This window comes from Nyctibius grandis, chromosome 19 (genome assembly GCF_013368605.1).
Source record: "Nyctibius grandis isolate bNycGra1 chromosome 19, bNycGra1.pri, whole genome shotgun sequence".
NCBI lineage: Eukaryota > Metazoa > Chordata > Aves > Nyctibiiformes > Nyctibiidae > Nyctibius > Nyctibius grandis.
The window spans coordinates 2,762,579-2,789,636 of NC_090676.1; the positions used below are offsets into that span (position 1 = coordinate 2,762,579).

At 45.8% G+C, this 27,058-nt stretch overlaps 1 protein-coding gene and 1 long non-coding RNA gene across 3 annotated transcripts; one reads left to right on the forward strand and one right to left on the reverse strand.

Moving 5' to 3' along the window:
• Positions 1-1,468: 1,468 nt before the first annotated feature.
• LOC137672193 (uncharacterized) lies at positions 1,469-24,395 on the reverse strand. Of its 2 annotated transcripts, XR_011049519.1 has the most exons (4): positions 24,247-24,395; positions 23,328-23,558; positions 22,722-22,816; positions 1,469-1,837 (listed from the first exon to the last, which is right to left on the reverse strand). It is a non-coding gene; the product is annotated as an uncharacterized lncRNA (long non-coding RNA). The 2 variants fall into 2 exon arrangements; XR_011049518.1 differs by lacking the exon at positions 24,247-24,395 and having other exon boundaries at positions 23,328-23,888.
• Positions 24,396-24,673: 278 nt separating this feature from the next.
• On the forward strand, positions 24,674-25,348 carry BHLHE23 (basic helix-loop-helix family member e23). The gene has a single exon (XM_068416417.1). It carries the CDS (start codon positions 24,674-24,676, stop codon positions 25,346-25,348), a length of 675 nt encoding a protein of 224 aa, XP_068272518.1.
• The last annotated feature ends 1,710 nt before the right edge of the window (positions 25,349-27,058 follow it).

The window sequence follows — 27,058 nt, forward strand, 5'->3', positions numbered from 1 at the left end:
CATTAAAACCTGACATCCTCAATAACAGGACCTTGTTCAGATGTCAACTTAAAAATCTCAATGATCTCAAAAGAGTAACAAAATCTAGCAGGCGGCAATTGCTCCAGCCAGCGATTTCCCAAGCTCTTCGTGTGCTGCTCAGGAGAGTGAGGGAGAACCAAGAGGGAGTTGGAGAAGAGGTAAAGAGGCAGAATGAAAGAGAAGAGCTCAGGTCTGTGCGGGCAATCTTGCCCGCTCATCTAAATTGATATTTGATTTCTGAGCATACCACAACGCGTCATTGACGGATCTATTTCTCTTGCAGGGCTGTCCGGTTTTATATGTTTCAGGTGAAACTTCACTCAACCCTTTTTTCCCAGCAGGAGCTCCTGGGGCAGAAAAGAGGATATTTCTTTTTCCAGTTGTCACAGGGATGTGTTTGGCAGCTAATATATATAAATTTTAAAAAAAAAAAAAAAAAGAAAAAAGAAAAGGCATGCAGAAAACAGCCAGAGCCCTGAACCAAAGATAAAAGCCTAAACAAGTGCACTGAAGTGTAAGGTTAAACGGAGAGGGAAAAGCCATTAGGGACAGCAGAGCTTTGGAAAAGACTAGAAATAATTCTTAAGGAGAAAGAGGTGGTAAAGTATATTTTAAAGACAAAGAAACAGAAGTCAGAAAAACATGAAGAGCTACTGTTGGAGCTCAAGACAATACAAATTACTTTCCCTGGTCAAAACTGTCTCTGGCTGAGATCGCTGGTTCTGCAGTAAGACAGCATTCCTGATTGTACACTCCCTTGCAAGGCCTGGCTGTCTGAACGCAAACAGAAGCAACCATGTCACCACAAAATAATAAAACAGCAATCGTTTTGTTGGCTTGTCACATATTACAGCTAATTATTTAATTACTCTAATTTAAAGTTTTACTAGATTCAGCATCAAAGCAGAAAAATCTAGTGATTGCAGTGTCAGAAAGGAATAATATAATTAACCTATTTAGTAGTAACATATTAAACTGTTGATTGCACTGCATTAATCGGCAGACATGATATGGTGCATGGGAAGCCATATGAAATACTCGTCTATATGGGCCTGTGTTGTCTTCCTCCCCACGCCATCCCTTACACGCCCGTGGGGTGGGAGGTGCAGGTGTGGAGGAGAGAGGAGGCAGACCCGTTTCTGGAGGCAAGCTGTGGATGAGCCGACAGCATCGCCGCAGAGGCACAGGCCGAGCACAAGGCTTCGCACCATCTCCGCAGCCAGGCCCAAAGCACAGATGACAAATTTGGGGACATGACTGGCTGCCGTGCACCGTGAAGGCTTTGTGCCCCAGGGATGTGCTGGAGTGCCCCTGAAGCTGCCCTGAGCCCACAGACCTCAGCTTCACACTGGTCCTCCCACACAGACACACACCCCAGACTGAAGAATTTAAATGAATCAAGGTCTAATTCCCTGAGTTACCCACAATACACCAAATTCAGAAGCAGTTGGGTAGTCAAATTCTTGAAGCAATAGGCCCTTTATTCTGCTGGTGCCCTCTAAAATTGGCTTGCTGGTCACCAGGCAATTAGAGAAATTGTTTCTGCCTGACATGACCTAGTAACATTTATTTTTCCTCCGTCGCTCCAGAGCCAGGCAGCCAACAGAGGGAGCACAGATTTCCGAGCAGCACCACATGCCTGGGCTCTGCTCTCCCCTTGCCTGTGTTCACTGCTGATCATGCTGGCACACAAACCAGGAGGCAGCAAAAGGCACCAGCCTTGGAGGAATAATGTGCTCTGAACTCCCTTCCCCTGCGACAGGACACGGAGCAGCTCAGCTCTTCAGAGGACCCTGCTCCAGATAAGAGCCGTGATCTGAAAACATGAAAATGAAGCAAGACATCAGTAAAGAAAAGGCCAGTCTGGAAAGAAAGGATGCAAAACAGTGAGAGAGGATAAGGGTTTATATTTCTAAGCTTAAGCTCTTCTACAAAATAATTCCCTGGTCACAAAGGGAAGGAGAGCAAGATGGAAAAGATATCAGGGGAAACATACAAGCAAAACCAGACACACTTACCTAATAATTACAAATTACACCAATTCTTTCTTTTTCAGATTAATTTCTGTCTGAAAAGAAACACCATATATTCCTTTTTCTCCCTCAGTAAGCACAGTGGCCTGCTTCCCTCCCTCATGAGCCAAGTCACGCTCTCCAGCATCATGCAAGCACATGCCCACAGCAGAAATGCTCCCTGCACCAGTCCGGTTTCCAGACCCACATCTATCCAAACGCAGTTTGCTCTCCAGCCACCCCTGGGATAGTCAAGTAACTGGTTTTTATGGTAGAGCTGTTTCTTTACCCCAGCTGAAAATGCCATTATACTAAAGCTTTATCTAAAAGCTAGAGATTATTGTTAGTATTCACAGACACAGCCAGGTTTGAACTCAGCGTGCTGCCTCTTAGAGACAACCCAGCGCCCCGGCTGCGACGCTCAGAGCTGAACAAACTTTGCAGTGTTTCACAACAGCGAGGGTGAGATGCATGTGGGCAGCAGAAGGGCACACGTAGCTGAGCCGAGCTGCTAAATTTAAGGCTGCCCCAGCTGTGTGTGACTTCGGATCCATGCATAAATGAGGCATTGTTGCAAGACTAGAACAAACGGTACTCTTCAAATTAGAAGAAATCATTTACTTAGGTTTTTTTTTTCCCCAAAATAACAGAATGCGAATATATTATTTGAAAAAAATACATTTTCGTTTTCCACCTCACTGCGTCCAATGATTGTGGTGTGATTATTAAACACTTCATAAATAATAATGTGACATTTTCAGATTGTGCGTCTGATTAAGCAGCCATTCTTCTCTCCCTGACTGCGACCGTGGACAGATGAGATTGCTGCAGACGCGGCAATCTTTGCGGCTCCTTCCCTGGGGATCAGGGATCAGAAGCCGTCCCTGTAACCCAATTAAATCCAAGAGGATATGAGCTGATCACTTCAGGTCAGCTCCAAAACTCACGGCCATCGATGGGGAGCCTTGACATGAACCTCTCTGAACTGCAGATCTGACCCATGAACACAGCTTGATGCGTTTTCTGGGGAGGGTGTTTTACACAGTGAGTCACTTTCTCTGCAGTGGGCAATGATTTTACTCAATTATGGTTTACTATTAGGAAGCCTGCTCTCAGAGCAAGCAAGCAGTTCCAGATGAAGACAGAACTAAATCCAGGGAACTGAAATATAAGGGAAGACAGGTTTCATCTAGAAGCAAAAAAAGTGAACCAGAGAGATAAATACTCTCTCAATGAGGGATCAGAGTCCTTTGAGGATCAACGCGTTGCAGAGACCCTCCTCGAAAAGTTTTCACAGCAAAAAGAGATTTAGTAAAGCTGTTTATTAAATAAAGAGCCAAAATCCAGTGGCATTTATCCCCTGGTTATTCCAGTGCCTACGATGCAGCTGTGCCTCTCAGAGCTGTCATAGATAGTAGCGCAGATGTCAGTGAAAGGGACAATCTCCTAACCCAAATTCTCTCTTGCCTAGTACAGCGTTCGGATGAGTTAAACCTGGTCGGAAAACCCAAATGCTTTCTTTTTTTTCTGAGCACAATCACCATTTCAGAAAAAATGACCAAAGAAAGCAGCCCCTCTCCGTAAACCCTCCCAACCATCTGTCTGGATATTACTGACCTTTAATATTATGCAGGCGGGAGGTGGAAAGGACAGGATAAGAAGGGGGGGGAAAGGGGGAGGTGTGGAAAAATGTCATTGCTGTAACAATGGCTTATTGCATTTGGATAATCTCGCTTCTCGTACCGCTGCTAACATGGTAATCTTCCTCCACCTACTGTATGTCAATAATGCAATAACCTCGCTCTCCCCCTGCATCAATAACACAACAGCCACTCTGCTTTCAGTGGCAAGTGATGAATTCCAGAATTGCAACAGCTCAGATGGTCCATGCTAGCTTGTCCCTGCCTCCCACCCTCATTACATTTTAATTTCACTTTAAAGACAGTTGCTCTCAGCATTGTTTGGCTACTGCTTCTGCAAAATAAGATCAGGCTGTATTTGAACTCGGGAGGCTCCTCGGCTCAGCACAGGTGCCAGGATATTTTCTATCAGTGCCATTTCTCTGTATATTCTCAGCTGAAAAATTAAGGCAAGATTTGACAAAGACTTAACGGGCCAACAGCTCAATGTATTCTCCAAAGAAGCTGCTCTAAGCTCAGCACTTCTGAAAATCCATTACTTAAACTTCAGTGTATGGATGGCGGGTCAGATTCTCAGCTACCTGTCCCCATGGCAGCCTTCAGATCTGTGCCAATTACATTTACACCGGTCCACCCGTTACTGATTAATCAGTGTTGGTTTAAAGCATAAACATACACAAGTGCTCTCCACAGACATGTTAAGCAAATTATGGTTAAAAAAAAATGATATAATAACAACAGCTAAAAAAACCAGTTAAAGCCAAGTGATGTGACAGGTCAGAAAAAAAAAGATCTGAAAGCATAATAAAGCAAGCTTAATATCAGAGAGCATATGGTAAAAAGATCTTGTAAGAGAATCCTTAATACTACAGTGGGCCTCACACACTGATTAATATCACCTCCTCTGTATAGTCTAGCATGGATGAATTCAAGAAGCTGATAATTTTCAGAAATGCCGCTCCTCGTAATGATAGAAGATGAGGTTTTGTGAGTTATGTTGAGAATTATTGGCAAAGGTTAGGTGATTTCCCACTGGTGCTAGAGGGAAAACATTGCTTGCAAATTACCAGCATTTGTCAGTCCTAATACCACATCCCCCAGCCACCTAAACTGTCAACATTAATAGGTGACTTTACAATAAAAAGGGGTGACGATAGTCAGACTTGATCAGACCTTGAAATGAGAAGAGGAGCATGATACAGAGAATAAAGAAATGGAAATGCGCTTGCAGTGCCTCTTGCCTCAGCTCCCACCATCCCACCCATAGCTGTGTGGGTGGCACTGCTTACCACGCTCTGCCAATTATCACATTTGCTTCCCCATTCACCCTCCTTCCCAGCTCTCTTTCATTCGCTGGGTAGATTTCGTTAAGCCTCTTCCATCCTCTCTCTTTCCAGTGACTGCTCTGTTTTCACCTATCTATCATTAGCAGAGTGTTTCTTTTTCCAAGAAGCAAATGCAAGATGCAAATGCACGATGCTTTCCCAAGAAGCAAATGCAAGATGAGAGGCAGGAAAGGTTTTTCTGGTGCCTGGGTACTGCCAGGCCTTGGCCATTCTCCTGCCAGTCCCCTGTCCAGCCCTTGGGCAAGCAGCCCCCAGATCCCACTGGCAGGGAGCCCACAGCACTGCTCCCAGGAGGGAGGTTAGAGACAAGGGTCCTTGCCAGGCTTCTAGAAACCTCTCTCCCACTTGGGCACAGCAGCAGCAATATCTATCCCTCGCAATATCTCACCCTCCTATTTAAACCTTGAAATCTTTCAGAATCACTTAGACTGCAAGGTTTGGGTGAGTCTGGGGAACAGCCCGACACACAACCTTGTTTACCTGGTCTGGGAGCGCAGAGTCTCAACAGCCTCCTCGGATAAACCAACACAGACAGAGCTACGGTTACAGAGGTCTGCGCTCCTGGCAGGGCAGCAATCCTCACTGGTGCCCAGCAATTAGTAAGTGTTCTGCTGAAGAGCTGCTAAGGTGTTTTCCCTCCTCGCTTTCCCTCTGTACATGTCATGGTAAAGGACCTGCCATCCACTCCTCCAGCACTTGAGATTCAGCTCTAATGACCTGTCTTTGTTTCAAGCAGGCAAAACAAACCGTGACTTCACTCCCTACATCTTCATCTTTCAGGCTGCGCAGCCCGTGCAACTGGGGACACGGCTCAGCTTTGTCCCCAAGTTAACGCGCAGCCTGATGCGTGGTTTGGTTCCCCTACCAAGGAGAGCATATAAAATACAGACATCTGCTCCCCTGAGCCTTTCAGCACCAGAGGTAGCATTAATTTAGGTCGGCCACAACCAGAGATAAAAATCATTTCCATTCGACTCCTCCTTCTGTCAAACTGAATAAAATATAGTTCACTTATTCACCTCGCCTGGCCCCTTGGTGATTAACATTAGCAAATGCAATCAGCCCGTGGCCACGTCGCCGCTCTACATTAATGCAAAACCGGGGGAGGGCTTCGTCCACTATCAGCACAAAAAGAGAGCCTTACCTTTTAGTGTGCTCATTCTTCACATGGCTGTTAGCGATAAAAGAAGCCGTCAAAACAGACGGACAGGCCAGCCAGGGCAGAGACAGGAGATTTCTGCTGATTTCTCAGGGAAAAAATTTTAAAAGCATGTAGTGAGCACTACGCACATCCTCAGCAGTTACAACTCACGGAGCAGCCGAGGCTCTGGCAGGGCCCTGGAGGGCCGTAAGCTCGGCTATCCTAACTCCGTGTTTGTGTGTGCTACTGTGATCTCCTCTGCTGCTGCCCCCTCCTCGCTGCAACAATCTGAGGTCCCCAAGCAGATCCCACCGCAGATCCCGTCAAGAAGCACCACACTTGGAAAGAGGCACAGAAAAGGGTCCCCGCTGGCACACGGTGCCGGGGAATGCTGATAAATTAGAATCACAGAATCACAGAACGACCTGAGTTGGAAGGGACTCACAAGGGTCCCACAATTTTGCGGTCTGGCTCACTTGCATGCCCCAGCATCAGCCAAAGCTGCTTTTCCTGGAGGCAGGATTGTTAGTAGTGGAGTGGGATTCAGCCTCTTCTCCCAGGCAACCAGCGATAGGACAAGAGGACACAGCCTCAAGCTTCGCCAAGGGAGGTTCAGGTTGGACATTAGGAAGCATTTCTTCTCAGCAAGGGTCACTAGACATTGGAAGGGGCTGCCCAGGGAGGTGGTGGAGTCACCATCTCTGGAGGGGTTTAAGAAAAGACTGGACATGGCACTTAGTGCCATGGTCTAGTTGCCATGGTGGTGTCAGGGCAATGGTTGGACTGGATGATCCCAGAGGGCTCTTCCAACCTGATTGATTCTGTGATTCTGTGATTCTGTTAGTACTTCTTTAACAACCTCATTCACCCTCTGCGATGATGGGTGAAATGACACAAGGTTGGTAGCCCCTGGAACTGGACCGTGGATGTCTCTGTGTGCAGCTGTATGGCTTGAAAAACTGCATGCAGAATCTCAGCCCACATTTTGAAGACTTTTTTCCTTTAAAGTATTTTCTATGATACATACTTGGATAACAAAGGTTCTTGTTTTAAAGCAGTTGAATTCATTATTTTTCTCAGATAACATTAAATGCTCAAATACAATATTTTTTCTTTTTCTTTCTTTTCCTTTCCCTTTCTTTTTTCTTTCCCTATCTTTCACTACACCCTCCTCTTTGGCAAATAGGACTCCCAAGTCCCTTCTGATCACTAATAACACGGGCTTTCATACCCTCTTGGAACATGTGAAATTTCTTTGACGTCTTAACTTTGCACAAATAGATTTTAATGAGGGAATATCACCTTGCCTTGAGCTAACTCTCTTCCTTTGCTCTTCCAAGGCTTTTGTAGTCATTTCCTTACAACTTATAGAACATTAAAGTTCAGCCAAGTGTTTGAACACTGCATACCATTTCCCCAGGAACTTTGTTTATTCGCTTCAAACTGTCACAGGAGGAACACGCTTTCAAAGATGTGATGTAACTCAGGCAAAGGAAGAACATCTACTGCAACCCTCCATTGTCCTGACATGGTCTTTCATGTCTGCTTGGGGGATTGCATACAAAAGCACTTCCCATTGGGTGACAACCAGGGTGATGCTACTAATACAAATAAGGCTTTGAAGTTATGGTGCACTCACAAAGGCTGTGGAAAAGCTTAAATATAACTTGAGTAACAGGTGCTTGTCGAAGGGATCACGGCAGCACAATAGATGTGAAAGAGAATATCTAGCTACTTGCCAGAGGACATATCAGTTCATGTTCCAGCTCGCCGTAGACTTAATGAAGACAACAGCCAGAGAGGACATCAGCCTCTACATTCTGAAATTAGAAGACAATATGAATCTGGAGTTAGGAAATATTGACCCTGTTGTCAAATTCCTCTCCATGCTCCTCCTGGAGCACAGAGTTGAGACAACAGACTGAGAAGCCAGACATTTCCCATGCTGTTATTTTGAGAAAAGTTCCCAGCACAGAGAGACACCAAGGGATGGACTTTTCTCAGAACAGTTGTCCTCTGGGGTGGAGCAAAGTGTCGCTGTGAAACGTGGCAGAGCACTGAGGTCCTGGGCAGATGTTCACTGAACCCATGAGTGGGATTCAGCTGTCCCCCTGCAAACTCTTCCCTTTGCTGATAATTTACTGTAATTAAACCATATGTAAAATTCTTTCACTCTGTCAGAAGCAGAGACCTTCTGCTGCCCATATGCCAGAAAGACAAATGAAGGGCAAAGCTGACATGAAGAAGGCAAACTTTTGCTTCTTGATTAAGCAACAGTAAAGACACCTTACATAAATGCATCTGCTGGTGCTCAGATGTTTTGAGATATGAGTGAGATCCACAGTGAGACACAAGGAGTCCCCAAGAACAGTCAAGAAACAGTCAGTGACCACAGACTCTATGCTTCCAGTTCCCTATTGCTGTAGGAATGGGGTGTTATCAGCATCATGCTTTATCCCTGGCACAGGTTACTGCTGCTCAGGGCCCACACTGTGCTAGGGCTTGCTCACTTGCCAGGCTTACACCTGTGTGTAAGGGGAGAGGAAGCTGGGAAACAGCCAGACTCTTCTCAGTGGTCCCCGCTGAAAGGACAAGAGGCAATGGGCACAAATTGAAGCACAGGAAATTCTGTTTAAATGTATGGAAAAAAATTTACTGTGAGGGTGAAGTGCAGGAACCAGTTGCCCAGAGGGGCTGTGGAGTCTGCATCCTTGGAGACATCCAAAATGCAAGTGGACATGGTTCTGGGCAACTAGGTTGAGCTTGAGCAGGGGGGTCAGACTAGATGATCTCCAGAGTTCTCTGCCACCTCAACCATTCTGTGAGGCTGTGAGATGAATTCATGGTGCTACAGAGTATGGGGGAGGGAGCCTGAATCTTGAACACTTAGAAATGTCAAATCTGAAATTATTCCAATTTCTTAAAATACAACAGAAAGGCAGGTTCTCACCTTATAGACAATTAATTTCTACAGAATTGCCAGACAGGAGAGACGAATATTTTGCTGTTCTGAACTTCAACAAGTGAAACAACAAAAAGCTAAATAAGCCCAAACCTTTCACAGAAGCTACAGTAAATCATTAGTTGATGTGGTTTTAAAATTGTAAATATATAAATAAGGGCAAGAATCTGGAGTTTAGTGCAATAGAAACAGAAAGCTGATTCAGCAGAACAAGATTTATTACGCTTTATCAGCAATATCCACAGTCTTTCTGTGATTAGAGTTGCATTGTGTGTAATTATCTTATAGAAATTCTGCTCTTTGATGTGCTTTATCCACCATGCTGAAATACAGTTCAATTCTAGTGGGTTTTCACGGTTGATTGGAATTTACATTAATTCCTTTGGGCCTGCAGGGCCAGCCTGGTCTGTCACTAGCAAGCTCTTCATAAATATTCATATTCATATATATATATATATATAAAAAAATTCTATGAAGTCCTAGACACTCTGGCCCAAAAAAAATAGGGGAAAACAGAGACTGACTTCCCAGGACTGATCTTTGATTAGTATTCCATAGTCCAGCCTTTCCTCCCTTTTACCATGAATTAGAGTGATTGAAATGTTTACAGTAATTTGCAAGCAGTGGTTACACTCTGCTTTTAATTTAAAACATCCAAGCAAATTGAGGAAATTATTTCCTCTCAGTTCATTAAGCTTGATTTTTCTCAATCAGAAAAATGTCCTCTTTTTATCTTGCTTTTTAAAGTTCACTGATTTTTCCCTTGCCCCCTATGCCCATAAATGGTTGCTATCAGCCAGAAAAACTACAGGTGTTTGCAGGCCAACCTGTATAAGATGCAAATGCTTAAAACTACCTTGGTTGTGTACCTGATTGTGCTTTTGTAGATTTCAGCATGGGGGAAGTAATCACGTTCAATGGGAGCGGAATCAATTTTCTGAATAATCGCTTAATCCTTGGGAGATGCTCAGCACCATGCAGGAAGGAAAAAGAATGGAGAGCAATGGGGGACAGAGGTTTACAGAGTTTGGTTTTTTTATAAGCAAAGCTCATTTTGTTCCCATGTTTGATAACTAAATGGAGGCTACTCTGATTAAATATGTCCAAATAACTCTCAGAATTGTAGCTCTGTGCCACTTCAGGCAGCAGATACAGCTAAAGTGAATGTAGAAGACAGAATTATGTCTGTTTCGCATGAATCTCCCCTCTCTCGCCCATCTACAGGTGTTCTGTGGATACGATTTGTTTTTAAATTCAGTACCTGACATTAGAAGAGACAGAACTTGAAAACTTTTTTTAGTTCAGAGATGGAAAAAAGCACGGAACTAATGAGCAGAATCCATCACTGCAAATTGAAGGGCCAGGCCACCAGTGGGTTCGATCACTTCCCAGACCTAGAGAAGTCATGAGCAACCAGTGAGCAAGGTCCACAGACACCAAACTGTGTCATCAAAGGCCAGACCTTTTTTCTGCAGGAGCCTCACTCATTCTCTTCAGCAGGACCAGGGGTGGATCCTCCTGTATACCACTTAGCCAAGCTTCTCAACCTAGAATGTGATTCTCCTTGTCCGGTGTAACTCCAGCACCTTCAAGTGTTGCTTCTTGGGAGTCAAATCTCACCATCAGGAACATATGCCCAACCTTTTACTTTATAACCACAGGGAACGCTTCATCGTCTACCCATTGATTTCTAAGGTCTACATTGAACTAGATTAGATTCCAGGTCAGTTCAAGGGGGGAATAACAACCTCCATTACCAACTTGACCTGATCCTCACCTCTTCCCAGCCAGCCCTTCTGGGTTCGTTATGTTATCAGGAAGAAATTTTATACTGCGAGGGTGGTGAGACACTGGCCCAGGTTGCCCAGAGATGTTGTGGATGCCCCTCCCTGGCAGTGTTCAAGGCCAGGTTGGATGGGGCTTGGAGCAACCTGGTCTAGTGGAAGGTGTCCCTGCCTGTGGCAGGGGGGTTGGAACTAGATGGTCTTTAAGGTCCCTTCCAACCCAAACCAGTCTGTGATTCTATGATTCTATGTTCTTCTTTTCAACTCTTCCTATGACAGGTTTCCTGAACAACACAATATCATCAACACCCAGATAACCAATTGGTCGTGGTGGCATTGTTCACAAGATCTTGACTTGCTTGTGGGAGGGTGGGATTATAAATCCCATTTCCTAACTGTGCACCCACACTGCTTCTCAAGAGATGAGGGGTGATGGAAGGAAAAACCGTCGCAGGCTCTCCACTCCTCGGTGTTTGTTTATCTGAATGGAAGTGGGTTTAACCACTCTCAGCGGCAGCGAGGCAGCTGAGGAGGCTTGACATAACCATGCAGGCAGCTTTGGGGACAAGAGACGTCAGCAAAAACCCTCTGTGTTGTGAGAAGAGAGGGAGAGACGAAATCAATACATTTGAGTAAGAATTGAAACAAGTTAAGAGCTGTATGCTTATTAGCCCCTCACAGCAAAGTAATCTGCCATTGAAAGCAGACAGGGAAGAATATCAGAATGACTGTAATGGAACACAGATTGGTTTAATAGCATCAGAAACTCTTTTGAAGGCAGCTGTGTAGCTTAGAGCAGGTGGGTGCAACTCAACGGGGAGGCCTATCTCTAGGTAGAGACTTTGTTAAAGAGAGAAAAGCGGGGGAGGGAGAAATTGAAATTCTGTTGTCAAGTAACATCACGCTTTAATTTCATGCCACATTATGACAATCTGGTCTGTAAGGCACTCCCAGTGTGTGGCTGCAGAGCTGCTGTATTACAGCTTCTGCTTGCAAAGCTGATAGGCCCGGGAGACCTGCAGCCCTCAGCTAATTGTAAACCCGATTAAATAGCAGTGTGAAGAAGTTTGATTAATTCAATCTATCTCCATGCATCAAGACCAGAACCAGACATGGCATGAGCCCCAAATCTTTGGAGTATCAAGTTCTTTGTTCTTTGCATTTAAAATACAAAAAATTACAATGAAGCATAGGAAAATAATGAAATTATAACATTATGACATGATGAAACATAAGTGACAATTCTGCTTTTCTTCTTAGAAAATCCCCAACCTTTCTGCCTTTAAAAAATAATGCATGAAAAAACGTTTCAATTAGCATCTTTATGCGCTTACCCAGATAAATTACCATACTAATAAACTTCTGATAGACTTTCAGGGGCTGCTTAACCAAGGGCTTCTGATCCAGCTGAATTCATGGTCTCCTGGACAGGAGGGATTTGGACTTGATTAATTTTAGTTGTTTCAATTGCAATGAAACTCTCGATGGCTCTCGCTCTTCTAAGTGTACATGAGACAGAGAAAGAAGATGTAAGGAGGGACTATTTCTGTTAACTTGGCCGGCCTGACGGACCTTTTGGGAACCACAGCGTGCAATGCACTCTGCCCTGAGCAGTGCAATTTTGTGTCATTCCCCAGCAATACATTCAATCCAATTATTTCACCTGACTGATAAATGCTTACGATACTGCCTTCCACTTCCTGAAATACCATAAGACTGGCAAACAGTACCTCCAACTTACGAAGTCATGTGTTTGAAGAGCAATTTTGACCAAGAAAAGTGTGAATATTCTTAGGGGACATTTTTACTTTGCATGTTCCTATTTGGAGACAACTGCAGCTGCACATGCTTGAAGTCCTTGGGTCTTTTTCCCCACCAGGCAGGGTCTTCATACTTCAAACATTTCCAACACCAAAGGAACTGAGGGTTTTTCCCATGCTCAATTTGCAAAGAAGAGAGAGATAACTAGTCAAGTTGCTCCTTGCAGTTTCTTTTAGTCTCTCACTACCTACAGAAACTAATAAAGGAAACCGTTCAAGAGTGAGATACTCATTTCTATGTCCCATGAAGTGATCTGCATACATGTGTCTAATGCTCCCTTTCACTCTGTTACAGCCTACTGCACGTGAAGTGGCTTCGTTCCTACTGCATCATGTATTAATAGTATGACTTGTAATAACACCAGTATCACAGATATACAAAGAGTAATATTAGATTACTTCTGTTATTCATCAGTATCACGGTTGGACAGAATCCTCTTAAATCTACCTAAAGTGGCTTCCCATGGACGCTAGTGCTACCACCAAAAAATAATCTATTATGCATACATGTATAGCTGCTCAGCTACCCACTGGCTGCTTTTTGTGAACGATTATAAAATACCTGCATGACCCTCCTAAATTGAATGTGATTTGATGGCAGAAGCTGAGCAACTGCATTACTCAGAAGCCTTAAATATTTCAGAAACCTTCTCCCTCCTCTTCCTTTTCTCCCCCACTAGCAAACATTGAGGACTTCCCAGGCCCCACCACACTCCTGGAATGCATTCTCTTAAAAAACCCACTGAACCTCAAATTATTATTCCATGGTGAGAAAAGCAGTGAACAGTAGAAAATGACAGTTTACCCAAATGGAGGTGAAAATGCACTTTCTCCTGTACTTAAGAGAAATAACAGCTTTCAGCAAAGATCTAAATCCTAGCAACAAGCACTACATAAATGTAAAAGGTCATCTCTTTGTTAGAGAAAGGTTACTTTGCTGAACATATACTTTAAAAAAATAATCTACTGAAGGAAATTAAGCTTGGCAACATTTCTGTTGTATTTGCACATGCAGAGAACAGATCTGTGCACTCACGTTCAGTGCAAGAATGCGAAGGAAGGTTGATTATAATGAACAATTTTCTTCTTTGAGAGATACAAGGAAGAGAAACAATGATGTGTTTCAAGCAAATGACTATTTAAAAACAGAATTTGGGCTCTGCTGAGCAAAGCACTAGCTGTCAGCTGTGAATTCACCTGGATGGCAATAGAGAGAGACTTTGCCCACCCTGCTAGAAGTGACCAGAACGAGTGCTCCTGCACTCCTGATGCAGTCATGCAACTTGTTCCTTGTCCATCTCCTCTAACCAGACCAGTGTCTGCCTTGGCTTAAAAACACTTGGGGTGAAATTCTGGTTCCAGCAAAGACCACAGTAAAACCCCCCCTTTGCCTTCAAAAGAGAGAGAGGACTCCAGAATTTGGGAGATGACAGGCTCCAAAGGCAAGAACATCCTGTTTGAACAGACAAGCAGGGAAGGGGTATGGAGAGGAACAAAGGCACAGAGGGCTGATCTGTGTAAATCCTGATTAAGCAGGAAAGTACATAAGAATATGTTTAATTTTACTGCTAGTCAATAAAGTAAGAGGCTCTGCAAGACACGTTGGGTATTCAGTATTATATACTGCTATTCAGAATCATCACAAGGAACAGGGAGGAATAAGATGATGAAGCCAAATGTTGAGGGGAGAAAGGAGGGAATATATAGCAAAAAGTCTCTCAGAAACACCCAGAAAGTCTTGGTCCTGCAAAGGAGACCAAGGAGAATACAATAAAATATGGGCTGCCTGAAACAACGACTCCAAACCACTTGAGCCCAATGCAGAAGGATGCTGGTGGAGAAACTGAAACAAGGAAATGTCCACAGGGTTTATTATCCTTGTCTAGATCCATTTAATTCTTACATGATTCAGTACATCATCTTCCTTTGACCAAGCTCCATCTCCAAGATAACAACTGTTTAGAAATGACCATATGGTCATTTCAACTACATATACAACAGTGGTCTAGGCTTCTTCTCTAGGTCTCTTCTGACCTTTAGGTGAAACTCTGGCCCCTTGAAATCAGTTGGAAAGTCCAGTTGACTTTATTGGGAGCAAGGATTACCTTGTCTTCTGGGGAACTAGAAACAGTTACCTTCAGAGCCATCAAAAAATGGAGGATAGAAATCTCTGGTCAATAAGAAGCTAAGCCTAGGAAAATAAAAATGCAATTCCATGTCACCTTGGAAAGATCAACATCATTTGTCATGTGGTGTTTATTCAGCAGAACAACAACTGCATTTGTGCTTTTAAAGGGAAATTAAAGGAGAAAGTAGCAGGAGGGGGGAATGGGGGAGATCTGAGCACAGGAATGTACCGCCACTCCAGCCTGCTATCATTAAACCACATCAGAACTTCATAATCATAGTGTTTAATTAAACAACAGAGGCATGGGTTTATGCATTAATAATGAGGCCTAGCACTTTAGCATGTCAGGCTAAATACAGTTTTAAATTAATAATGTAGCACCGCAGCATTAGTGAGAAAATGAAATCTTATTAACAACTTAATAAAGTCCCTTATTTGCTAAAGTTCTAGCTCTCAGGGAACAGTGTTATAGCAAAGCATTTGCGTCCCTTAAGGGGGCAGATGGGAGGAGGTGCTGCTTTCTCACACCCTCCATAATTCCATTATATATAGCTAGCGTAGTCACTAAATATTGCCTAGTGTCTGCCAAATAATGCCGTGTGTTGCTTCTAAACCTAGGTGTGACATGCTGGATAATCTGCTCACACTATACACCCAGGGAGGGCATTTACTCACTTTTTTCTATTACTGTACCATCTTACCAGGCAACACTGGAGAACATGTATGGGACTCTTGCACTGTCTACAGTATAAGTGCTTTACAATCATTGGTGTATGACCCTCTCAGGCCCCAGGACTGCAAACACTGCTATTTTGAAGACAAGAAACTGAAGCACAGAAAGCAGCCGAGAGCATGAGGAATAACAGACAGCAATTGATTTACTGTGGTTTACAGGGTTATCACCCATCAGCTGATCCCTAATAACTGTCTAATAAGCATTCTCGGGCCACTCTCCAATTTAGGGTGGTTTATTTTCAGAGCAGACTGAGAGTGCACATGATCAGGTACTCCAGCTCTGCTGATAGGCAGTCATTTGTTAAGCCACAGAAGCTCTAGCACTTTATAAACAGGGCTTCACAAGCCTTTAGCTTCCTGACTCCCACTGATTTCAAGGACGTGGGCCACCACAGGCACACAGTGAATCAGTAAAAGACTAAAGACTGGAGGCCCATCTGCTCAGTCCTACAGCAGAATCTGAAGCCCAGGGCCAGGTTTCCATTTGCCCGTGTGTTTGGCACAAATTTCTCTACCAAATTCCCTTAAATCCAGAGAAACAATTCTTCCCTCCTCCATTGGCAGTCAACACTTCTGCCATCCAAGTAAGGGGTGTCTCCCCACGGGCTTGCTCATCTATCTTGAAAGTCTCACCTGGGCTTGCTTTGCTGAGGCAACAAAGAACAGGCTACAGGACCATAATGAAATGAGTAACGTTGGGACAAGATCCAAAGCCAATGAGCTGACTTCAAATGGCTGAGAATTAAAGCCATGAAGAACTGACAGCAGCAAAGCCACAACCAGCCACGGCCACTAAATTCAAGGGAGATCATAAAAGAGAAGATGAATAGAGACAGGAACAGATGAGGGACGTTCAGCTCTGAGTCTGTCAAAGAAGGGCCTCTTTGGGATGTAAAACACTGATCATACATCTTGTGCAGTTTGAAAGCTATTGGATTAGAATGGAAATCAGTTGGCAACACTGCTGACTGTTGCAGATGGGAGTGGAGAAGAGCAGTGGGCCAAATCCTGCCTTTGGTTATGCTCATGGGACCCTAGATCTATTTCCTCTTCCTTCCTCTGTTGTCTCCACTCACTAACTTTGCTCTGAATTTGTTGGGCAACGTACAGTGGCAACATAAGCAACCTTTTAGAGTGCTGGGAGAGAACGTGAATGATGGGTGGCAGACACACATACACTTCTGTAGCCTTTGAATAAGACCCTAGCGAGGCCCCTTCCCACGGTAACAACTCTCTCTGCAAAGGTTGCCCGTCTGCTCCTCTCCTGCTTCAGAGACCCAAGGATGTGGGTTTCACTTGGGAGCCACAGAGTTCATGGGAAGTAGCAGCTTGTGCAATGTTTGTGCAAGTGAAAAATCCGGGATATAAAAATCATCTTGGTATGCCTTGTCTTCCATCTCTTTGTGATGAATAATAAATAGAAACCTAATGGAACTGCGTGTGACTGCAGGATGCAGGGTAAGTGAAGCCAGAGTAGACCTGCATCTTCCCCCTTACTTCATCATCAGTGAATAAATGGGTCACTGGTGAATGGGATCTAAGTAAATCTCCATTCAGTTTATTCTGCCTTTACACTGAACCTACTGCAAGGGGATGTGGCTCAAACTCACACACTTCTGCTACAAAACACTAAATAGAAATATTACAAATTATCTCATCAAAACCCCTTATGTTTCTACTCTGAGCTCAAGAAAACTTGAGGAAACAAAGTTTTTCATTCTAGAAATCCTTCATTTGCTTTTTAATTGTGCAGTGGGATGTCTTGGGATCTGGTCTTTTTCTCCCCCCTTTTTTTTAATTTTCTATTTATTAATATTTAATCTCTGCATGGTGCAGAAGAAAATCATTTCTGCAATAACATCAGATTGGGAAGATTAGAAATCAATAGCCAAGCTCTCACAAGACACATTAAATCCCTTCTTAATCCATTTTCGACTGCTCCCCTGTCTTATTAGAACAGCCAAGTTTTCCCACACTTGTGAGGTTGGGATATTCACGTTGCAGAAGGGAACTGAAAGCACACAGAGAAGTAGAAACCTCCTGAAAGGTGGGAAAGAGAACAGAGCATTTGTCTTTGGGAGAGAAGTCTAGACCTTATTCTAAACCCAAATCTCTACTCTGAAAACCTTCTGATAGAAAGCCTGGCTCCGTTTCTGTGAACCATGACATGTCCTGCATCCACTGTCAGCCCTGACCCACACTGGAACATCTTTCCATTTCAGTTTTTCTTCAAGGCCATCTGTCACATCCAGATCTCTCAAGCATCACCTTCACTAATGCATGGGTCACTTCTGCCGGGGGGGGAAGAGACAAACAGGCATGCTCGATGGGAGAAGCCAGTGTCTTAGAAAGGCAGAGGTTAGCAGTAGAGTCCCCTGCACCTCCCTTAATGCCTCTAAGACTTGAGGATATGACACCAGGCACTCATTATTACGCTTGAGCACAGAAACCAAAGCCCACGATTGCCAGTCTGCACTAACCTGACCATGCATTTACTGCACATCCCACTAGCCACACCGTGACTACACCGTCATTCCCATCCCTTCCTTCTGCGTCCTACCACTTCCATCAACACTTTCTTCTTGGCAAACTCAGCGCCTGCGTGTTGGTGGCATGCAGCCCCCCTGTGCCAGGAGAGGACCATAGAAGGGCTTCGTATCTCCTTTGCTTTGGCTAGGAAAGGGATCCCAGCCAGCCTTGCACCCAGCTGTGGAGAGTTACCAAGACACACAGCGACTTTATGAGAGAGTTGTGAGAACAGAGGGAGGCAGGTGTTGAGCCTTTCTTCTAGCTCAGAAAGAGGATGGTTTTAGCATTTGTTTTCATTTCAGTGAAGGAAGGCAACATTTTTGCTTGGACTCTGAACGGGCGGCGGGGGTCCTTGTCACTCTCTCTTCTTTTTAGTAGGTTTCATGTTCTGGGACATACCTCTGCAGAAGACTATCCAGTCTCTCCCCGAAAATATATGGCTTCTCCTCTCCGTGCAGGGCTTGACGGATATCCAAGCAACCCCTTCCCTTAGCAGAAGCAATGATGGCAGCTGTTCAGCGAGTATGTAGAGAGTGTAGCCAGAGCTAAGGGCCCTCCATGCGTTGCTGGCTGCCATAAAGAACTTTGTCCTAGTGCTAAAGGGCTGGTAGTCTCAGGGGACTGGGACGGAAGAATAGGAAGAGACTGGGACTTGGGAGAAGCAAGAACTGTATATTCAGTCTCAATATCCAGTATCGCATCTTCAAGGTTAAACTGGAGCTGGATGGGGAAGAGAGGATGATGCCCCCTTGCTCTTGGGAGGGGCAGGGGCTGCTGTGGCCCTGTGCCTAGGCAGCACGCCCGAGGCTACTTCAGCGTGGCCCTGTCCCTCCTCCCCATGCCCTCTGCTGTGCTGCCCCTCCTCAGCTCTACCTGACCCCCTCAGGAGTGGGGCTGCTCGCCCTGAGCTCTGCCCCAGCTCTGCCTCGGAGCCCGGCTGGTGCGAGAAGAGGCTTTGCCAGCAGAGGGAACTGCAGACCAGATAATCTCCCCTTCCACGCTGAACCGTGCACCGGAGCCCGTACTTATGCAGAGTCTCTGGGAGAGAGAATGGTGCCTGGCAGAGAGATGTTTCAGGCACCTCTGCCAGTGCTTTTGACCAACTTGCTGCTGGTTGGTTTGGTTTGGGGACAGCTAAAGAAATCCATTCAAACAGGGAACCAGCTGAAAACTCTCTGCTTGCTGTACTAAAAAAAAAAAAAAAAACAAACCTGCAAATCCTTATACCTATCTTCTTGCTGCCACCTAGTGAAGGGGAAAAAGTATGACTGAGTGACATAAGCAGAGCAAAACCTATCCCAGAGGCTTGTACTTGTTAAACTAACTCTGACTTTGAATAAACTGCTTCAAAATAACCTTCAAAGTTGCACGAAGATCGGCTCCTTCCCTGTTGGAAGTCTCCTTCGGAAAGCGCCCTCCTAGGTCCTTGAAGGGACAGCTACGGACGGAGGCCTCACTTCATCATCACTTGTGTCTGAAGAGCAACACAATATTGACCATTCTGTTGTACTGAAACTCTTCGGGCTTCTCTTATGAACTGTAGGACTTGTGGTGGTCACTGCAGGATCAGACAGTAAAGGAAGCTTTCGCTGTCTTTCATATTACCCTGAATACATAATTAGTAGAACCACTGTGGCAGGGAGGATCATAAGCCTAGACTTTATACACCCTCCTAACTTCTCAGGCAGGGTTTGTGATCAGAATCAAACTCCTTGTTAGTACCTGAGTGAGCTTCAGCTAGGGCTGAGAACAGAAGTGTTATATCCAAAGTCCTGTGCCTTAGCCATAAGATCTTCCTTCCCTAAAATAAAAATGGCATGTTCCTGCATCACTCGGGGGTTTTTTTGAGAGGAGAGCCTCAGCTGTGTGATAGACAAGTGACAGACAAGAAGTCAGCAGAAACACTAACACTTCAGCAGCTCCAGTTCTTCTTACGCTCCTGTCGTGCTTCCAGGCGACAGCCGTGACCTCTAGCTAGTCCAGACCTCTGTATGTCTGGGCAGATGCCTGCCAGACTGAGCTCTGCCTGCTTTCCCCTGCCTTGAGTTTCTGTCCTCTACCCACCCACCATTCCCAAAGCTCCAGAACCAGCACAGCATTGCCATAGCTTCTGCTTCTTCCACCTGGTTGTTCTTGCTGATTTTCTACTATTACACCCGAGGGAAGAAGTATTCACCCCCTATTTCCAGCAGTTCCAGTTGAGCTTTCAGGGTAGAGTAACTCCACTCACCCTACCATCGCTTGTACTCAGCAGAAGATGAGCCTGCTCTGCCTGGGTGCCGCGGAGGACGGTGGGTGCCCGCTCGGCTCCGGGGCTCTGAGGGCGGTGGGCGCTAGGTGTCAGCACGGGACTGCCGCACGGCCACCTCCCGCCACCGCGCGGGGCCACCTCCCGGCCACCTCCTGGCCACTGCTGCCTGCCCCCCCATCCTGACAAAAACCATAAAACCAGAGCATATCGATCTCTCTTAACCCCGCTTCCTTCTGATCTTCGCCAGAGATTTTGGTTTGTTCTACTTTAATACCCAAATCTGGCTGATAGGGATGGAGGCGCATTTCTCACCGTTGCCCCCTCCTCTTTTCTGATGGGCAAAAAATCCACTTGTAAATTGGTCCCTCAGTCAAAAATGTTCTTATCCAGCAAAACAACTTAAGTTTTTAAACAAATGTGGCAGTCTTTGCAACTAACTTTCTTTTACATTTCAATAATAGGCCCATCCCAAACCCTGAGGTCTTTTATCTACATGTGATAGGCAACATGTGGCTCTGAGTAAAGGTTTGTGCTCCACAGTTTAGTACTATCTCATTCCAGTCCTCTAGGCATTCAGACAGCAGGCACCAACCTTGTAAGATGCATTGTTTGATTCAGGTGCATGGCTTTAAAGGTGAAACTGAAACTGAAGAAAATATGTATTTATTTCAATCCTTTTCTCCCTCTCTTCGCATCAAAACTGAAATAAACTGTATTCAAGCTCTTCCTGCAGTAACAGGTGCTACAACCTCCAAATTCCCTTTTCTTTTCCCTGGAAGGATGAGCGCAGTCGCCAAGCTGCAGCTGGGAGCTGTAGCCCTGAAACAGCCCCAGCAGCAAACAATGGTCAGTGCAGCCCTGGCAGTCTGTGCTGCTCAGGGTTTGGTCCCTGTACGCAGCAAAGCAGCAAGAGTTTCTCTTTGTAGGCAGTTTTGTCTTGTCAAGCCGACAGAAACCCCTCGAATTTATGGAGGCAGAGGTGGGGAATGCAGTAACCAAATCATTGATGCTGCCTATTATTTGTAAAATGTTTGTGACTTGAAAGAGTCTTAATAAAGGTACGGGTCCTGCCTTGAGGAACTTACAGTTACAATAGCTGTTATAATTGCAGTGATAATGGTCTGCTATTATTAAATATTCATACCAAGTTTTGAATAAGTAAAACAGTAGAAGAAAAAAATCTCACTTTAAATCTCACAAATACTCTACAGAATCTGATAAATTTATTTCATGTTTCATATGTCCATTTTTCCCCAAAGCACTTGGAAGAGATATTATTTTTGCCATGTTCTTCCATATAAGTCACTGCCTTCTATTTTTTTTTGTCTTCCTTTTTTGTTGTTCTAGTCCAACACATCAAAACTCAAATCAGATGTTCCTGTTTCTCAGTTGTCAGCGAGAAACCGGGTTGAATATTTTCAAAGATGCATATTCACAGCTGAAATTTGAGAGAGAAGTCCAAAACAAACTCTTTCACGTGCATTTTTTGGTAGCATATTAAACCTGATTTGATTTCAGATTCATCCAGGCTCCAAATAATTTCTCTCAGCTGTGCATTTTGGAATTACATATAAAGCAGCGAATCCTTCTGCTCTGTTCTCTTCTGGTTCATATACCTCCCAAGCTGCCCTGCAGGGTTGAAATAACCCTTGAAGAACTCATCTATTTATTAAAGCACCAGAGAGCCTGTGTGAAAAGTGTTTACTTCTAACTTTCAGCCCACTGCTTCTCCTGGCATTAGCCTTGTTAGATGCATATGACATACTTAGAAAGCCAGAACTACTTGTAACGTGTCTTTACGACCCAAATTCCTGAAACATTATAACACTGCTAGTCCTTCTCATTGCAAGACCTGAACACGTTACAAAAAAAGGTAAATAATTTCTAGCAGGGGACAATCTTGCTTTTAACAATCTTGACATCTTTCTCCTGGGAAAGATTTATGCCAGTGATAATTTTCTAGTACCTCCCCCCTTTGGCTATTACCACTTGGAGCATGGAACTGATTCCAGAGAAGCAGAAGTTACACTGTGCTCACCTGTACTTGAAAGTCACCATGAATATATACAGTGTTCTGTCCCAGGAGTAGTTAAGCGGTCCAATTCTCATAAAACAATTAAGTGACTGAAACCAGTAATCGGTCTTCATGGTTTGATAAGCCCGATAAGGGCAGCAAAAAAGAGACATGACAATATTGCAACACGTTCAGACACTGGAGGTGAGATAAGAGAACATCAGCGAGAAGTATGACGGTCAAACCTTGTGCATGGCTCTGATGGCCAGGCTTGGACAGCAGCTAGTTTTATGTGCTCCACTACTCCGAAATGCAGAAATGTAACCTTCCAGACTTACATTCACAGAGCAAGGGAACAGCCTCATGCCACGCAGCAGCTCTTCAACCACAGATGAGGGTGCATGTGTCACTGCAGATCTCGGCACTCTTGGCTCTGGTGTGGAGAAGGAAGAGAGACAAGCTCGTCATTTCATGTTAGCGCATTGCATAAAGGGAGGTGATGGGAAGAGGACAAGCTAACTACACTTTGTGGAGGGCTTGGTAAAAACAAAACACATTCTGGAAAAAGTCTCGTGTCACCTTAACACCCAAGTTATTTACTACAGCAAATAACCTACCAGGTACATCTGCATCAACTGTTTGCATCTGCCTGTAGGCAATATCCACCTGCTCACATCTGTCACTGCACAGGATTCATCTCATCCTTTCTAAGCAGACACTTGAGGGGCCTGGACTAGGCACACGTCAGGCTTGGAGAAAGCCTGCTGTGCCTTTATACTACCTTTATATCAAAATTCAGTACCGTGAAGCAGTCTCAGAAGCCTAGGAATAAAAAGGCACTGGGACCTCTTTCTGTTGCAATTAAAGATTAGCTCCTCTCTATCATCTCAATGCAGGAATATGGGACAAAGCACCCTGATTATCCTTCTCTATGCAGCTCTCACCTTTGCGAGTGGCTGCCTTAGATTCTCCTTGAGATTTCTCCACGGGCCAGACACGCCGCCAGTCACAGCAAAGATTCCCCCACAGTGATCACTCCTCACACGCTGCAGGCCATTTTGTGCAGTGATTTGTTTCCTTTCTGATCTTAGCACTCAGTTACTGGTACCCACAATGGGGAAGGACAGAGAGTCGCTCAGAGCTGGACTGAGACACCAAGGATCAGATTTCTTTTTCTGGCACATGGAAGGAAGGAGCAAAATGAATCTCTGAAGAGAACGGAAAAGGACAGGGCCTTTGCCTTGGAAATCTCTCTGCACAACAGGTGCCTCCTCTGTCATCCTCACCTAAATCAAAACGACCTGATCAGCAAGTCGTGCCCATGGCTGTCAAGACCTTGCATGCCTTTGCCTCCCATCGCAGCATCTATCATCTCGTGGTTCGCGGTCTCATGACCAGGGGGAGTGCTCACTTCTCCAGTTTTCCCTGTGAATGACACCAGAAAACTCTCCAGAAAACATTTTTGTTCCCTAATCAATTCTTTGTTCGCTTTGGGGCTAACAAGGGCTAAGATGAGAGGCAGTCTGAAACATTAACTCAGCCGTTGCCTTTCCTCATTAATTTTAGCAAGGGAAACTCTCTGCTTTTAAAGGCAGCTCGGAGCGAAGGCGCAGGCCTGCAGCTCAGCACGGTCACCTTGCCAGAGCTGAACCTGCTCTCACGTTTCCTAAGAGTTCACAAGCCGGGGACTGAGCTAGGACGCCACGACACCTTCCCTGCCCTTCCAGCGTCCGGGCGCAGCTTCAGCTAAGCAACCTCGCTGCTGCACTGCTCACCTTGGCAGCTTCTCCCCCGCTGCCTTGTCCCAGCCAACAGACCCGAGTCCCGAGGGTGCCGCAGTGATCGCTTTGCGCTCCCGCTCACTTTGCACAGCCGTTTTGTCCTCCCGCTCCTCAGCCAGCATCGCTTTTCGTCCCCAGGTGCCCACCGAGGGCTCGTCGGACCCCGGGACCCCTCCGCCGGGCCTATATGGTCACCCCGAAGAGGCGGGGAGCTGCGGGGCCGCGGGGCCGGGGTGGCGGGGCGAGGGCAGCGGGAGGCCGGTCGCGCAGGGCAGCGCTGCCCGCCCGCCGCCTCGGGCGCTGCCCGCCGCCACGGCCCCGCTGATTGGGCGGCGGGCGCGTCCCGGCGGGCCCCTCTCCGCGATATAAGGGGCGGCGGGGCCAGCGCCCGCCTCACTGCCCGCCCCCAGCCCGGGTGAGCGCGGCGCGGAGCGGCGGGGCCGGCTCCTCCTGCTCAGCGCTGAGGCAGCGGCGGCGGAGCGCGGCTCCCCCCCGTCCCCGCCGAGGCGATGGCCGAGCTCAAGTCGCTGGGCGGCGAGGCGTACCTGGCGCTGGCCCCGGGCTACGGGCCGTCGGCTTTCGCCTACGGGGCCGTGCGCGGCGGCGCCGAGGGCCCGCGGGGGTCCTTCCCGGGGGGCGGCGGGGCGGACTTCCATCCCGGGGCGCTGGGCAAGTCGGCGGAGAGCAGCGGCGAGCAGAGCGGCGACGAGGAGGACGGCTTCGAGGCCGGGGTGAAGGGCGGCGCGGGCTTCGAGCGGGAGGGCAAGCTGAAGGGGGGAGCCCTGGGCAAGAAGCCCAAGGAGCAGCGCTCGCTGCGCCTCAGCATCAACGCGCGGGAGCGGCGGAGGATGCACGACCTCAACGACGCCCTGGACGGGCTGCGCTCCGTCATCCCCTACGCCCACAGCCCCTCGGTGCGGAAACTCTCCAAAATCGCCACCCTGCTCCTGGCCAAGAACTACATCCTCATGCAGGCGCAGGCCCTGGAGGAGATGCGGCGGCTGGTGGCCTACCTGAACCAGGGCCAGACGCTGAGCACCCCGCTGCCCGCCACCCTCAACCCCTTCGGACAGTCGGCCGTGTACCCCTTCGGCGGCGCGGCCTTGCCCGGCTGCCCCGAGAAATGCACTGCCTTCACAGGAGCCACCTCCGCCCTCTGCAAACACTGTAATGACAAGCCTTGACTTCTGGCTTCTTTGGGCTTTTTGGTTTTATTTTCCTTTGTTTTTTTTCTCTGTGCACTTTTCTTTCCATTACCATCAACCCGGGCTTCCTACCATCAGTTAAGTCTGGGTTTTCTTTTTGTTTGCTTCTCTTAAACATCCTCCCCTCCCCACAGCCCATTTGGAAATACTTGGCAGTTTATGTGGACCCCAAAACCACCCAGCTTCAACTTTTAGTTACCCCTCAGATGCAACTTCATCTGTAGAGTTATTTCCTTCCCTGCTAGTGGACTGTGAGCATAATGTTGCTTTTTCGCTTGCACTGATCTACAAAGTCTTTGAGCAGTTTTTAAACTAAACTATAGAAAACCAGGGAAAGGGAGAGAGATCTGGAAAAGGAAACCTCAGTGAGTTTTCTTTGGCACGATCAACCTGTGTGAAAAATAGCTTAAAGGGGTGGGGGAAGCAAAATCCAGCTGCAAAACTATGCAATGGTTCAGAAACAAGGGGGGGGTGTCCTATGTAGCCAGCTGGGGTTGAACTGTACCTGCAAATCCAAATGAAAATGTCATTTGGTCAGCTCATGGGAGGGGGGAGGTTCAGTGCTCTTGATAAAACTTTAGATGCTTCAAAATAAGATGTTTTTTCTTTTTCCTCTTCAAAAAAAAAAAAAAAAAGAAAAACATTGACCTGTTCTTGAACTGAGAGGAACCTGTGATTGTATGCTAATGCTTGCTTTTTGCCTGTTTCTCGGCTTGGTTAAGTTTTCCAGGTGATTTTCCAAAGTCGTTGCTCATGATAAACAAAGCAAAAGGTCACTTAACATATTTATATGTATTTATAATAAATAAAAGACATGAAGAACCACTTTCTCTGTCCTACATATCTCTAAAACCGTTTGGCAGTTGAAGCAAAACCCCCCCTGAAGTAAGGTAGAGCGGAGACGGACGTGGCAGCACTTTACCGAGGAGCAGCTTTGTGAAGTTAGGTGAATGATTGGAACATTTGGAAAAAGCTTGTGGACATTCACCTCCTTATCAGCAGAGATTTGGTTTTTTTCTCCAGTTTCTCATGAATTGTGAACATAAAAAAAAAAATGCTGTTTATGCCTTACATTTGGAGTTAAGTATGTAGAGATTTAGCTTGTGTATTTTGACACATGCTGGAGAACGCTGTGCCCTGAAAGTGGGGTTAAAAAGGGGTTATTGTAGCATCCAGCTTAGCTACAAGGACACCCGTGTAAAACATGGCAGGGAAGGAAATCGCTTAAAGGCTCTGCTTTATCCCTTTGGCTTGGTTTTCTGTTTTATTTACAGCTTGACCCTAGACCTACGTGTGGGGTTTGGGCCACTTAATATCATGATTAAACTAATAATCTCTTGCCAAGTATTGACTGTGTTGGTACAAGTTACGAAGTGAGTCCCTTGCTGGCTAAGTTTTTGATGTTGCTTGTGTTGGTTTACTTTGGTTTTCTGGTTTATGATGTTTAACGCTTTGGTGCCTTGTATGCTTCACTAGTCATTATATAATAATAATAATTGAAATGCATTCGGTGATTTCTGCTCAGATTGAAATACCCACCCAATGTCAGAGCAACCGCATAAACTGGTACAGTCGCAGCCTGAGGGGCTAGAGCTGTCCATGGCCATTTGTGTTAGAAGTGGGGTGTAACTATTTAGGGTTATTAAACCAATTTCCATGGCTGTCGCTAGTGTTATGCTAATTTGAAAA